The 13047-nt window shown below is 35.6% G+C and overlaps 1 protein-coding gene across 2 annotated transcripts; it reads left to right on the top strand.

Moving 5' to 3' along the window:
• The first annotated feature begins 487 nt into the window (after nt 1-487).
• Nucleotides 488-9990, top strand: slmapb (sarcolemma associated protein b). Of its 2 annotated transcripts, XM_048178829.1 has the most exons (10): nt 488-624; nt 1005-1067; nt 2499-2624; nt 2881-2955; nt 3046-3351; nt 4631-4826; nt 5938-6097; nt 6288-6422; nt 8633-8720; nt 9153-9990. In XM_048178829.1, exons 2-9 carry the CDS (start codon nt 1016-1018, stop codon nt 8714-8716), a joined length of 1134 nt encoding a protein of 377 aa, XP_048034786.1. In that variant the 5' UTR covers nt 488-624; nt 1005-1015; the 3' UTR covers nt 8717-8720; nt 9153-9990. The 2 variants fall into 2 exon arrangements, with proteins under 2 accessions (XP_048034786.1, XP_048034787.1); XM_048178830.1 differs by lacking the exon at nt 8633-8720.
• Nucleotides 9991-13047: the final 3057 nt, after the last annotated feature.

Genomic DNA, 13047 nt, shown 5'->3' with positions numbered 1-13047 from the left:
ACTAGCAAGAAATGCATGTATATTTTAGTGGTCAATGGTGCATTTTGCATGTTTTCTATTGAATAGTGAACCTTCAAATGACAGCCAAAGTGGATTGACATTTTGATATGCAACTAATAATATAATTGACTGAAATCACAGTGCTTTGGTTGGCACTGATACAAGCACGAATGACCACTATTGTTAACAGTTTTTTTACATAAGAGACGCCCTAACGAGTGAAACAATGGGCCTGAGTGTATTCTACCATGCAGCTGCAGCCTCTTTTTAGATGCCTCAGGACGCTTGTATGCCCATGTGAGCGAGACCTCCAGACCACCACCTGCGGGGGGAAGGCGTCACATGACGAGGCATACAAATAATTTCCACAAAGACAACGACCCCTCAGAGTACAATATACTTCAGCAGCACTCTTATAGCGTTATCTCATTCATCTCCACTCAACAGTTACTGCCTTGTTTTGCCAAGCGAACCCCCAGACACGATATTTGGATGCGTCTGTGTCCCCCGCCCTTCAGAATGGACTCGTCCAGTTCTCATCACCAGAGCGAATCGATAGTTAAAGAAGCCTGAATATTGCAGCTCTATTTCGGCACCGACACAAGTGACATCACAAGTCTACAGGTAATGGCATCTGTTTTTAGTCCTCAGACTTAAGGGTGATGAGTAATTTTCCTAATTGATACAATGATGCTAAGCTGTATTATATAACTGGCATGACGTTATGTTTTGAGTGTAAGCTATAATTTGACGTTTAAAACTGGAAAAGATTGAGAATTGCGTTTATTTCCCTACAAATTTATTGCCTTTTTTGGAAATCTGTGATTATTTTATTTAGTTTTCCGCCTCATTAACTAGCTGAGTCATAATTGGCATCACCTGGAAATTAATATTAAAATATCTTTACGTTTCAATCAAATATCTAAACTTTGATATCTAAAAAAATATCTGAAGTTAATATTTTAAAGTGACATTAAAATAATTGCTCTCGTGCTTTGTCACAGTGGGGGAAACAATGGAGGAGCAGAAGCTGAAAGATCCTATTAATAAAGTGTCTCTGATCAAAGGTAAAAACACTTTATTGCTTTTGAGTTTCTATAGTTATTTGCTGAAGTGTTCTGAACTAAAATATAGCGCTTTACTGTCTCTATAGGCATTTAGAGGATATTAAACCTTGTTTTTTATTATTATACATAGAGTTTGTCAAGGTACTGTTGTCTAATGATTGACTGACTATGTAAAGTTTTACTGAGTTACTTGTGAGCAATAGGGTTTCATTCTTTGTAATATATTTTTGTAAAAAAAGTTGCATTCATTAATTAAAAAAAATAATTATGCATTTTTATTAAGTTTAACATGAAATTTCTGACATTTTATGTCTGTAACTAAATACCTCAGTGCTCATCGACAGTTCAAGTGCAATGAATAAAACCTTTTCTTCCAAACAAAAGAAATTTTACAAAAATGTAACCAAATGTAATCATGCATGGCAGTTTTGTCATCATTAGTTGTGATGGGACAGTTTTCCAGCCTAGTCCTTTCAGAAGATATTTTGTCCATCTGACGGTGTCTTCCTGTCTGTCTGTCTTCCTCTTCCACACACTCAAAAATAAATTAGGCCAAAGCATTCCTATGTGCCCTGGTACTTTGCTGAGAGATTGAGTTCTTGATGCAGAATGGCGTTCAATAAACATTACCCACCGCAAAACCTCATGAAACGTTAATGCCTTGGCCTGCACAGGATTTCACTATTTTAGCTTCGTCATCTAAGCAAGGCATGTGAAGTTCAATTTTCTGGAATTACGTGTCTCTGATCGCAATGATATGTCCTTGATATGCCCATTTATGGTATACACCCTTGAGTTTGTAAGATGAGGTCATATCTTTCTGGAGCATTTGATAAAATGGCCTGGTTTTCAGCAAGAGGAGCAGGTTTGTTTCTAAGTTTAGGCAAACTAAATTGCAGCCAGTAAACGCAACTTTTGCAGAGAGAGCAACGGATCTTTCATAAATAATTAAAAATCCGTATGAACGTTTTCTCATAGAAGTTTAAAAACTTTTCTGATTCATTATGAAATGGCGTTGTGTAACATTAGAACGTTTAAAACTTTTATTCAAATGGCAGCTTTATTGAAACCCCGGCCATCCTTTTCGCAGATCCCAGTTTAAACCGTACTGATGACATTATGTTTTTAGGATGGATCTATTCTGAGTCAAGTTATTAATTCATGCAATAGGCCCATTTTCTGACCTCCAGGGAAATTACCATGCGATTCATTCTGATTTAATTAACCTTTGGAGACAGGGTTTGCACTTCGTCAGAGGGCAGAACAGTCCGGCGAAGTTGAAATGCAACTCATTGATGCTGATAAAGAGATAAAGACACAGATCACCCATTAACTGTTGATGAAAGAGTGATTATCTGACAGCAGAGCACCATAATAGTGTCTAATTATGCATGTAATAGTTCTCATTAGATAATGTAATCATTTCTCCAGATGAGCTGAGCAGGAGCACTGTGGAGGCCAGTGAGTCTGAGAAGGTCATCCAGCGACTGAACCAGGAACTGCAGGAGGCCAATGAACAGGCCAACTCGGGCAAACACAAGTGTGTCGAACTCCAAGGTAAAGAGAGGACTTTGTATTTGTGTTTGTTCATTGTGTGTAGGTCTTATACATACAAAACTGATCCTAGATCAACACTCAACTTTGCCTCACTACATGTGTTTTTATTATTTTGATTATTAAATGATTATAAAAATTAAATAATACATTAATGTTATTATATGGATATCTGAGTAAGCCTGTGAGCATTTAAAATGATTTGTAATGGCAGTCATGCTCATTGGGTCCCCCTGATGGCTCGTGCTGTGTATTACAGGTCTATTGGAGGAGGAGAAAAGAGCCAATAAGCAGCAGGCAGAGGAGTCCGCAAAACAGATAAAGGTCTTGCAGAGTAAGAGAAGGAGGTTGTGTATGTCTCAAGTGATTACTTAACAATGTATTATACCAAACGGTCTTTATTTGTGTCTACATGTGCATTCAGCTCAGCTCCAAAAGCTGCAGGATGACATGGAGAATCTCAGGGATCAGAAGGACAGCGCGGTCTTCAGCATGCGACAGGAAGCGCACGCGGCTCAGGAGGAAGTGCAGGTGTTGCGCCGCACTATGGAGAAAACGGCGGCCGAGCGAGAGCATGAGGTCAGCGCGCTGAAAGGGAACCTAGCAACGCTAACTTCTGAGCTGGAGAAATGGCAGTTGGCTGCAAACAAATACGAGCGTGAGCTTGACAGTGTGCAGGCCAGTCACCAACAGCAGAACCAGCAGAGAGACAGAGCTGCCAAACAGCAAGGTACTTACAACCCCACAGACCTCACAACGGACTGGCCTGCAAAATTTTAATCCTACATTTTAAAATGGGATTCTTTAATTGGTAAAAATCATGCAATCTTGTGAGAATGTCAACATTTCTCATCCGTGTATTTTTCTAAACCAAAATGCAAATGCATTAATATTTAAACTTCCATTTATACTAGCACATTAATGTGAATATTGGATTAATTTTATTTTAATTATTAATTATTTTATTTTATTGTTGTTGTTAATAATGCATTAAAAACAAATAATCCATACCTCTTAAAAATAGTAAATATGACTTATCAAATTAGCATTAACAAATATGAATTTTCTCAGATTTTTATTATAATGATAATAAAAATAATGATAATGCAAACATTATTGTACATTGTTTAAAGTGTTCATTTAAAAATGGGTTTCTTTAATTGGTAAAAATCATGAAATCATGTGAGAACGTCAACATCAACAAATGCAAATTCATTATTTAAACTTATATTTATACTGCCACATTAATGTGAATATTGGATTTAATTTCTATTGTTGTTGTTAAAATAATAATAATAATAATAATAATAATAATATAAATAATAATAAATAATATTTAATAATATAATTAAAAAATAATTGTTTGTTTAAAAATAGTAAAAAAAAATGTTAAAATTAGCATTAACAAATATGAATTTTCTGAGATTTTTATACTAATAATAATGATGATAATGCAAACATTATTGTACATTGTTGAAAGTGTTCATTTTAAAAATTAATCAGAAAACTCATATTTCTTATAAAAAATAAATTCAAATTAATTTCATATAAAAAATTAATTAAACATTTCAGTGAAAAAAAAAAAAAAAAAAAAAAAAGATAAAATGAAATGAAATAAAAATCACATAACTTTAGCATCACCATGCTAAATTCCTGTTTTTTTCCCCCAATTAAAGTAAGGCTTTTTTTTATATCTTTTGCACATTCATTATCTATTAGAAAGTGGTTCTCCTTTCTCAGAAACCTGATGAATGAGGAACATAATGTGTTTGTGGAGGTTACAAATCAAGCCCTAGGTTCATCAAACAACAGTCACGGCAGTGTTTGCAGTAATCCGACAGATATTCAGAAGATGACTCACATTTCTCACATCACTTCCACCATTATGTAACAGAGTAGCGTCGTGAGTCAGTTTGTGTGTGTGTTCATGCACATGTGCTGTATCTGTGAGTTTGTGTGCATGTCTTTGGGTATTTTTTTTTAATCGTGTGTGTGTGTGTGTGATGCAGCGAGCGAGCTGGAGCGGCTGCAGAAGGACTGTGAGAGCCTGAGGAGGGAGTGTGCGTCTCTGAGGTCAGAGAGAGAGCAGCTGGCTGATAAACAGCAGAAAGAGAAGATCAGCCTGCAGAGTGAGAGCAGCACCCTGCGCTCAGAGAAGGAACAGCTACTGAAGAAACAACAGCAGCTGGAGAAAGAGCTGGACAGGTCTGTCCTTAGTGGTATCAGCTACAGCTAATTTAAAGGTGAAGTGTGTCATTTCCGTGCCACTAGAAGCACCAAATGTAATTGCAAATTGTTTTCAAACAAATTCCCACCCTAAACTTGCACTATTGGTTGAGTCAGTGTTGCTGTGTCATGGTGCTGAAAGAGACCATTTTTACAATGTTTATACATCTCAGTAATCTTAAAGGTATATGTAGTTCACCCAAAAATGTAATTTTTTGCATTATTTACTCATGTCGTTGCGTGACTTTTGTGTGTGTGTGTGAGTAACAGACTAAAATTTACTGTATGTTGCAAGTGTAATGTCATTAAAGACATGACTTTTATTATTATTTGATTATAATCTATAAGGTTATAAATATTGATATTTTTCTTACAAAAACACATTGACTTCAGAAGGCCTTTATTAACCCCTGGAGCCGGATATGCTTTTTTGGGTTTCAAAATTTTGAAATCCCATTATAAAGCTTAGAAATCAAGCAAGAATATTTTTAATATAACTCTGATTGTGTTTGTCTGAAAGAAGATGGATATATACACCTGGGATGGTTTGAGGGTGAGTGAATTATGGAATAATTTTCATTTTTGGGTGAACTAACCCTTTAAGATTTTTTTCCTTTAAGAAAAATGAACATACTGTACGTGATGTACAGTCTTGATCTTAAGCAAAACATGGTCAGGTCAAAGTGTCTGAATAATTTTTGGTTCCAAATTTTTATCAATTTTACTGGTAGTCCACTGTATGAAGAATTTTTGGGTATAATAGGTCAGTTTACTTTATTTTGCTATCCTCACTTACATAAATGAACTATAGTGTCCTGAACCCACTAGTAAAAAAATATATATAATAAATGATATCTAGTGTCTGAATATTTTTTGGTTTGACTGTATTTCCAAATGAATCAATATTAAATTGAATCAAATCGGAATCAAATGAAATCAAGTGCTTCTGACTCGAAATTGAATCGAATCGTGAAATCTGTGTCAATACCCAGCCCTACACTTCATCTTTAAACTGGAAAAAAGATCCTTTTGCAGACTTGTTATGTAATGACGTAATCTATCTGGACTCTGAACCTGCATTCTGCCTCAGCTCCAAGAAACAGACCACAAGTCTGAGCAACACAGTCAAGACCCTGGAGAAGACGCAGGTGGACCTGGAGAAACGGCTGAGCGTCCTGCAGGAGGAACACCAGAGAGACACTAGCCAGCTGGAGCAAAGCAATAGCAGGATCAAAGAACTGCAGAAAGAGGTTATTCCCACCATAGTTGAGAAAGAAAGTAGAACTGCCTGAGACTCATTAGCAGGCATGTCACAAAAGAGCTCTGCACCTAAAAAAAGACATGGCCCCCGGATACACAGAGTGTGTGTGTGTGTGTTATTGACTAGGCTCATTGCTCCTTGTGAAAGGTTTCTACTCTCTCTCTCTTTTTCACTCTCAGTATGAGGAGATCCAGGCAGAGCTTTCGGGCCTCAGGGAGAAGTATGAGAATATAGAGGAAGAGAAAAGCTCCATCAGTCTGGAGCTGCAGCAGAGCCAAGAGCGCCTGAGGCTTCTGCAGGACAAAGACAACCATGTGAGTTTTCAATCCATGTAATGCTGATGTTCAACAACAGGGGCACTGACAATAGGGACAGTTCAAGAGGAAAGAGCGCATATTTTGTGGCGTTGTTTGCCCTTGAAATCTAAGATGGAAAAACATAGCATCGTTTGTTTGACAATAAACTTCCACAGCTTGTTTAAAAATTTTGTATAGCCTAAAGATGAAGTGTGTAATTTCTGTGGCCAATAACAACACCAAATGCAGTTGCAGACTGTTTCCAGTAGAGCAGTGGAATTTAATCGTTTTTACGATGCTGATGTGAATGATCCTGCATCTATGGATAAAAACAAATGAAACTATTTAAAAAAAAAAATGTAATTAAAAAGGCCTATCATAGATATTATGTACTAAATACATAGGCTAAATAAAGTTAAATAAAGGTAAATAAACATATTATATATTAATAAAAATTTGCGTATGTCCAATGGAAGCAAAGCTTTGCGTCTGATGTTTCGGTTTCTTTTTTTCTGAAAAGAACATGCATGAATGAGAAAGTAAAGTGCAGGACACGCTTGACGTTAAAAGAGTTATTAAACGCAATAAGCCGTGAAAAAGATCTTACTCGCGGGGACTGAAACACCCCAAGCGCGCACACAGAAAGACAAAAAGTTTTTTTTTTTTTTTTTTGCGGTGTATTGCGCTTGGATGGTCGGATACACACAGAATTGTCTCGGTGAGTATTCACAAACATAATCTGTTATGTCTTAAGTGAACGTTTGGTTAACAGTTGGGGAAAACATCTGATGTGTAACATTATATTAGATCCGTGCATTAGTTCTTAAAAGGGATAGTTTGCTCAAAAATAAAAATTCTGTCCTCATTTACTCACCCTAAATTTGTTCTAAAACTGTATGAGTTTCTTTCTTCTGTTGTACATAAAATAAGATATTATGAAGAAAATCGGTAACCAAACATTTTCTGGTCCCCTTTGACTTCCATAGTATTTTTTTGATACTGTGGAAGTCAGTGATTACCAGCAACTGTTTGGTTACCCACATTTTTCAGAATATCTTCTTTTGTTTTCAACAGAAGAAAAAACTCATACAGGTTTAGAACAAATTTAGGGTGAGTAAATGAGGACAGATTTTTTTATTTTTGGGTGAACTATCCCTTTAATAATAAACCTTCTGTCGTCTGTCTCAATGTTTATCAAACAATAAAAGAAATAAGGTAATTCCTCACTGTTCTTGACTCAACTACTTTTGTAGCTTTAATAATAATCAATTTATTTGTAATGAAAACCCTAAAAACTGCAGTGGTTATTTTTTACATTTGATTTTTTCTTTCTTACTTGAATGCTTCTGTTAAGATATAAAATGGAAAAAAAAAAAAAAAAAAAAAAAGCACGGTTAACTTAATTTGTTTCTTTCTTATATTATATTTGTTCTACTTTTTGTTATTTGCATCTTTGTTCTTATTTTTAATAACAAAAAAAGCTATATTGTGATTATTATTAAAATAATTATTATTAATAAAAGAATTCGAGGAAAAGAGATTCACAGCTTTAATTTCCAATAAATTTTCTACCCAGGGTCCAAAATTGACACTCGCCATAATAAAAAGAGGAATTAAAATCAAGCATGTGTTATATGTAAATTTGTAAAATAAGTGCAAAGTATAATACAGAATACATAAGGTTTTTTACCCAGAATTCCATGTGACGACATAAAATACATGCAGAATATTTCCCGAACATGCCACCAAAACAAAAATGAGGAAGAATTAATATTTTTAATATTTTTGTGAGTTTCATGCACATTCATTTTTATTTTTATTTTATTTTTATTTATTTTTTTTGTCTTGATAATAAATTATTTTAACAAAGCAAGTCATTTAAGATTTTTTTTAATGTTTTAATTATTATTAAATCATTAATTTATTTATATAAAATAATATAAAAAAAAATATATAAACTTCAAATAATTCCAAATTTCCATGATAAACCACTGAGAGATGGCAAAGGCTTGCTGCTTCACATCATTGGTTAAACCAGAAGTTGGCATGTCGCATTTAAACAAACATTGGCGTTATCTCTGGGAAAGGGGAAGTGTTTTAACAATGAAACAATTACACACTTCACCTTTTGATTTCCTTGTTTTGATGGTAGTAAGATTCACCTGTCCAATAATAACGCACATAAACACAAGCCACTCATTCAGTAATCACTCCCTTCCCTCCTTTAGCTGTCTTTATTGCAGCCCATCCTAGCCGTAGCCATCGGCCTTGTCCTGGCTTTGCTGTATTGGTGCTTGGGCCCATTGTGGTAGAAAGGTACACAGTGCTCCTGTCCCGTCTCATTCCTCTGCTTAAGCATTCATCATCCTCAGGGCTATGCATGACCACTAAACGATTCTCTGCTTAAGCTTCCAAAAACTGTCCGGTCATTTGCAAAATGCTTCTGTTTCTCTACTACAGGTCCGCTTTGTATTATAAGACGCGCACTAACAAGTGTTTCTGACGAACTCCATTTTGTAGGTTGTAGTTTTCCAGCGTAGCTCTGAGGCATCCCGGCTCTCTCTGTCCTCCACCGTATGTCTTCTGCTGTCCTTGTCTTGTGTGTCCTGACCACTGTTTCTCCGCGCCCCATCCTTGTGGCTTTTGTGTCCCCGTCTCAGCTCATGTGCATCCCTGATTGTAAACATGTTCTGTTTGTTGATGCGGTGCTCCAGATGACGTCATCTCTTGTCATGTTTGTTCTTGCAGGGAAAATGGATCAGGTGGATGCCCGTTGCTGCTGTAACCATTGCTGTGACGGGGTATTTGCTTTCAAAGACCTCAAAATGAACATCGTGATGAACCAGTAACAAGCACACACACCGTGACATGCATACCTTGTCGATCTTTCTCAGATGTGTTGACATTTGTGTCCTTTTAGTCTGTGTGGTGTTAGTTTGAGTAAAAAGTGTTTAAATGCAACTTTCTACTCAAATATCGACGGCCTTAGAATAATAATATCACAGCATTCCCTCAGTTGCACCACCATATACATATATATTTTTTAAATTTGACATTCTGTATGCATAGCATTTGAAGTACCTGGCTAATAACAGGTATTTTATTGAACACTGTTGCTTTGCCAAACAAACACTTAGTGAATTGCCTTATATAACGTAGCATCAGATAAACAAACGTATACCATCCATGAGAATTAATTGAGAATTGCAAATCCCACTGCAATAACATATTCGAGACATGATGCATCCATTTAAGTTTTAACTTGTTCATGCATTCTGTGACTTAAATGCCTAAATCCGCCATGTAATGTGTATGTGTCCTTGCACCTTATACAAAGCCATTAGTGATTAGTCTATGCACTGTACTTTATTGTGATAAGGATTTGACATATTAATGATGATGATGATGATGATGAAAATAATCACTGTTCACTTAGGACATTAGAGTGCTAATTTGTCCTAAAGTGACCTATAATAGAGTGTTTGATTTATTATGTTGTTTATTATTCCTTGTACAGAAATTTAAGGAAAAACTACCTGATCTAACAAACATGCTAATTGCAATAAATAAGCAAAAGTGAACTTCAGCCCTGTGTAAATCCTTTATGCATATCAGATGGATTTCATTTCGATAACACTTTACAATAGGGTCAATTTGTTAACATTAGTTAATGTATTAGGTACCATTAACTAGCAATAAACAATTTTTACAGCATATACAGTATTCATATAGGATAATGTAATATGTTTGTTCATAGCTTATTAACAGCACAGAAAAAGAAATCATATTTTATGAATGAGTTTGCAGCCTGTATTGAATGTAATGCAATAATATGACCAATATTTGTTGTTTTTATTTCATGGTACGTGGTCTTTTTATAGCAAAAAATTTATTCAATTGACCTTACAATATACAATTTGACTGTTGTAGTCTAATTCACAAACAAACATCTCTTATGCCAGTTCTTTTTAATGAATTAAAAACATACAGCACAACCAATTCTACTTTCTAAAAAAAATGCTGGGTTAAAAACAACCCAAGTTGGTTGAAAATCGACAAAACCCAGTGGTTGGGTTAAATGTTTGCCCAACCTGCTGGGTAGTTTTATTTAACTCAGCTAAAAATTACTGTATTGCTTGCTTAAAATGAACTACAAATGTGATGTTAATGTTTAATAAATTAATTTATTAATGTTTAATGAATAATAATTAAACAATAAACATTTATTAAATTGCTTATTAATAAATTTTAACCTTTTGATTATTATTGTTCCCTCTAGTAACTTTGTGTCTGATTTTTAATTTCCAACCTGTTTGGGGTTCATTTTAATCCAGCCATCTAGTAATTTTAAACGATAGTTGGGTTAAATAAAACTGCCCAGCATGTTGGGCAAACATTTAAAGGTGCCCTAGAACTTCTTTTTAAAAGATGTAATATAAGTCTAAGGTGTCCCCTGAATATGTCTGTGAAGTTTCAGCTCAAAATACCCCATAGATTTTTTTTAATTCATTTTTTTAACTGCCTATTTTGGGGCATCATTAACTATGCACCGATATATAGGTTGCGGCCCCTTTAAAGGGCACCTATTATGCAAAATTCACTTTTACATGGTGTTTGACCATAAATGTGTGTTGGCAGTGTGTGAGCAAAACCACCCTAGAATGAGAAAAATCCACCCAGTGGTTTTTTTACAATCTCAATAATTCATAAGCACTATCTCAGAACGCCCTGTTCTAAGATTGCTCTCACTGTGACGTAGAATTGCGCTAAGCCCCACCCACGTGGTTTGATTGACAATCTGGTTTTGGCATAGACCCCGCCCTCGGTGATCGGTCAACCATCCTCCATTGTTTCAACGACAGCCGGTAATGTCTCCTAAGAAACATAAGTGTTCTGTTGTGGGATGTAATAATGAACATAGTAGTTTTCACTTACTTCCGACATCAGAGCCACTGAAAACGCAGTGGATGGATTTTATTTACGAAGGAAAGGCGCCACTCAAAATTCCAAAATACGTTTATGTTTGCGCGAATCATTTTTTGACCGACTGTTTTGAGAACGAGGGTCAATTCAAAGCAGGTCTTGCTTCAAAGTTAATCCTCAAGTGTGGATCGTTGCCTACTGTTCGCGATCCAACGTCACCTCCAGAAGAAGTAAGTGTATTTAATGTTTTTTGAGCAAATAGTCATTTCAGTCGATGTCAGCCAGTTCAATAACAAATGCGTCTAAAGTTGTTGTTGTCGTCGTAGAATGTCTGTGTATATAATTTAAACCTTGTTTGTATAGTGTGTATCCACACGTATATATATATATATATATATATATATATATTTTTTTACAGATATTGTATTAAAAACTGTATGTTTTCCGGGATGGTCTACCATACATGATGGAGTGACTTGAAGTTGTTTCATCCATCTTGTAACCTTTGATACAACAAATAGCGTCAGACAGTTTTATGTCACGTATTATTTTTTGCAACAATTACAAATGTAAATAAATTAATACCTGTTCTATCTCCCTGCACCATATATTTTCTGGTTCTGTAGCCATCTTCTCACATTTGCCACATAAGCACCTGTACGACAAGTAATGTCAACATGACGCAACCGTTCCCTCGCATAAATATAATTTCGTTTGTACTTAGCAAACGTTATCACAGTATTTGTGTTTGTAGTTTCAAAAAATTGCGCGAACGTTATCACTGTGTGTGTGTGTGTGTGTGTGTGTGTGTGTTGCACATCCATAATTGCAAAGGGGATGCGATTAAAACTCTATAAGTACATAAATGTATCAAATAACCATTCAGAGACGTCCTGCTCCATTCTCAATTGTGTTTCTTCTGCCGGAGTCTCTTCATCATCTGGGTCTGATTCCGGTTCAAACATGTACGGCTGAATGCCATACAAAACAGCGGGTCTCTCACTCTCAGCCATTCTGCTTCCACCGACTGTTTATTGCCATAGGTATGCAAGTTACGTCCTCATCCAAAGGCAGGGCGGGGATATGCAGCTCATTTATATTTAAGGTGGTACACACCAAAACAGCTCTTTTTAAAACAGGCCCCAAAAATGACATTTTCAAATGGTTATAATAAATTAACTGTGGGGTATTTTGTGCTGAAACTTCACATATACATTCTGGGGACACCCAAGACCAATATTACATCTTGTAAAAAGGGGCATAATAGGTGCCCTTTAAATCTCCCGCTCCCCCGCCCCGGAGCTCACGCTTTCCTTGAACAGCATAAAAACAGTTCACACAGCTAATATAACCCTCAAAATGGATCTTTACAAGATGTTTGTCGTGCATGCTGCATGCATACATCGGATCATGTGAATATAGTATTTATTTGAATGCATTACATTTGATTCTGAATGAGTTTGAGGCTATGCTGCGTGGCTAAAGCTAACATTACACACTGTTGGAGAGATTTATAAAGAATGAAGTTGTGTTTATGAATTATACAGACTGCAAGTGTTTAAAAATGAAAATAGTGACGGCTCTCTTGTCTCTGTGAATACAGTAATAAACGATGGTAACTTTAACCACATTTAACAGTACATTAGCAACATGCTAACGAAACATTTAGAAAGACAATTCACAAATATCACTAAAAATATCATATAATCATGAATCATGT

The sequence above is a fragment of the Megalobrama amblycephala genome, linkage group LG24 (assembly GCF_018812025.1).
Source record: "Megalobrama amblycephala isolate DHTTF-2021 linkage group LG24, ASM1881202v1, whole genome shotgun sequence".
In the NCBI taxonomy this organism is placed as follows: Eukaryota; Metazoa; Chordata; class Actinopteri; order Cypriniformes; family Xenocyprididae; genus Megalobrama; species Megalobrama amblycephala.
This window is presented reverse-complemented; position numbering and strand designations above follow the sequence as displayed.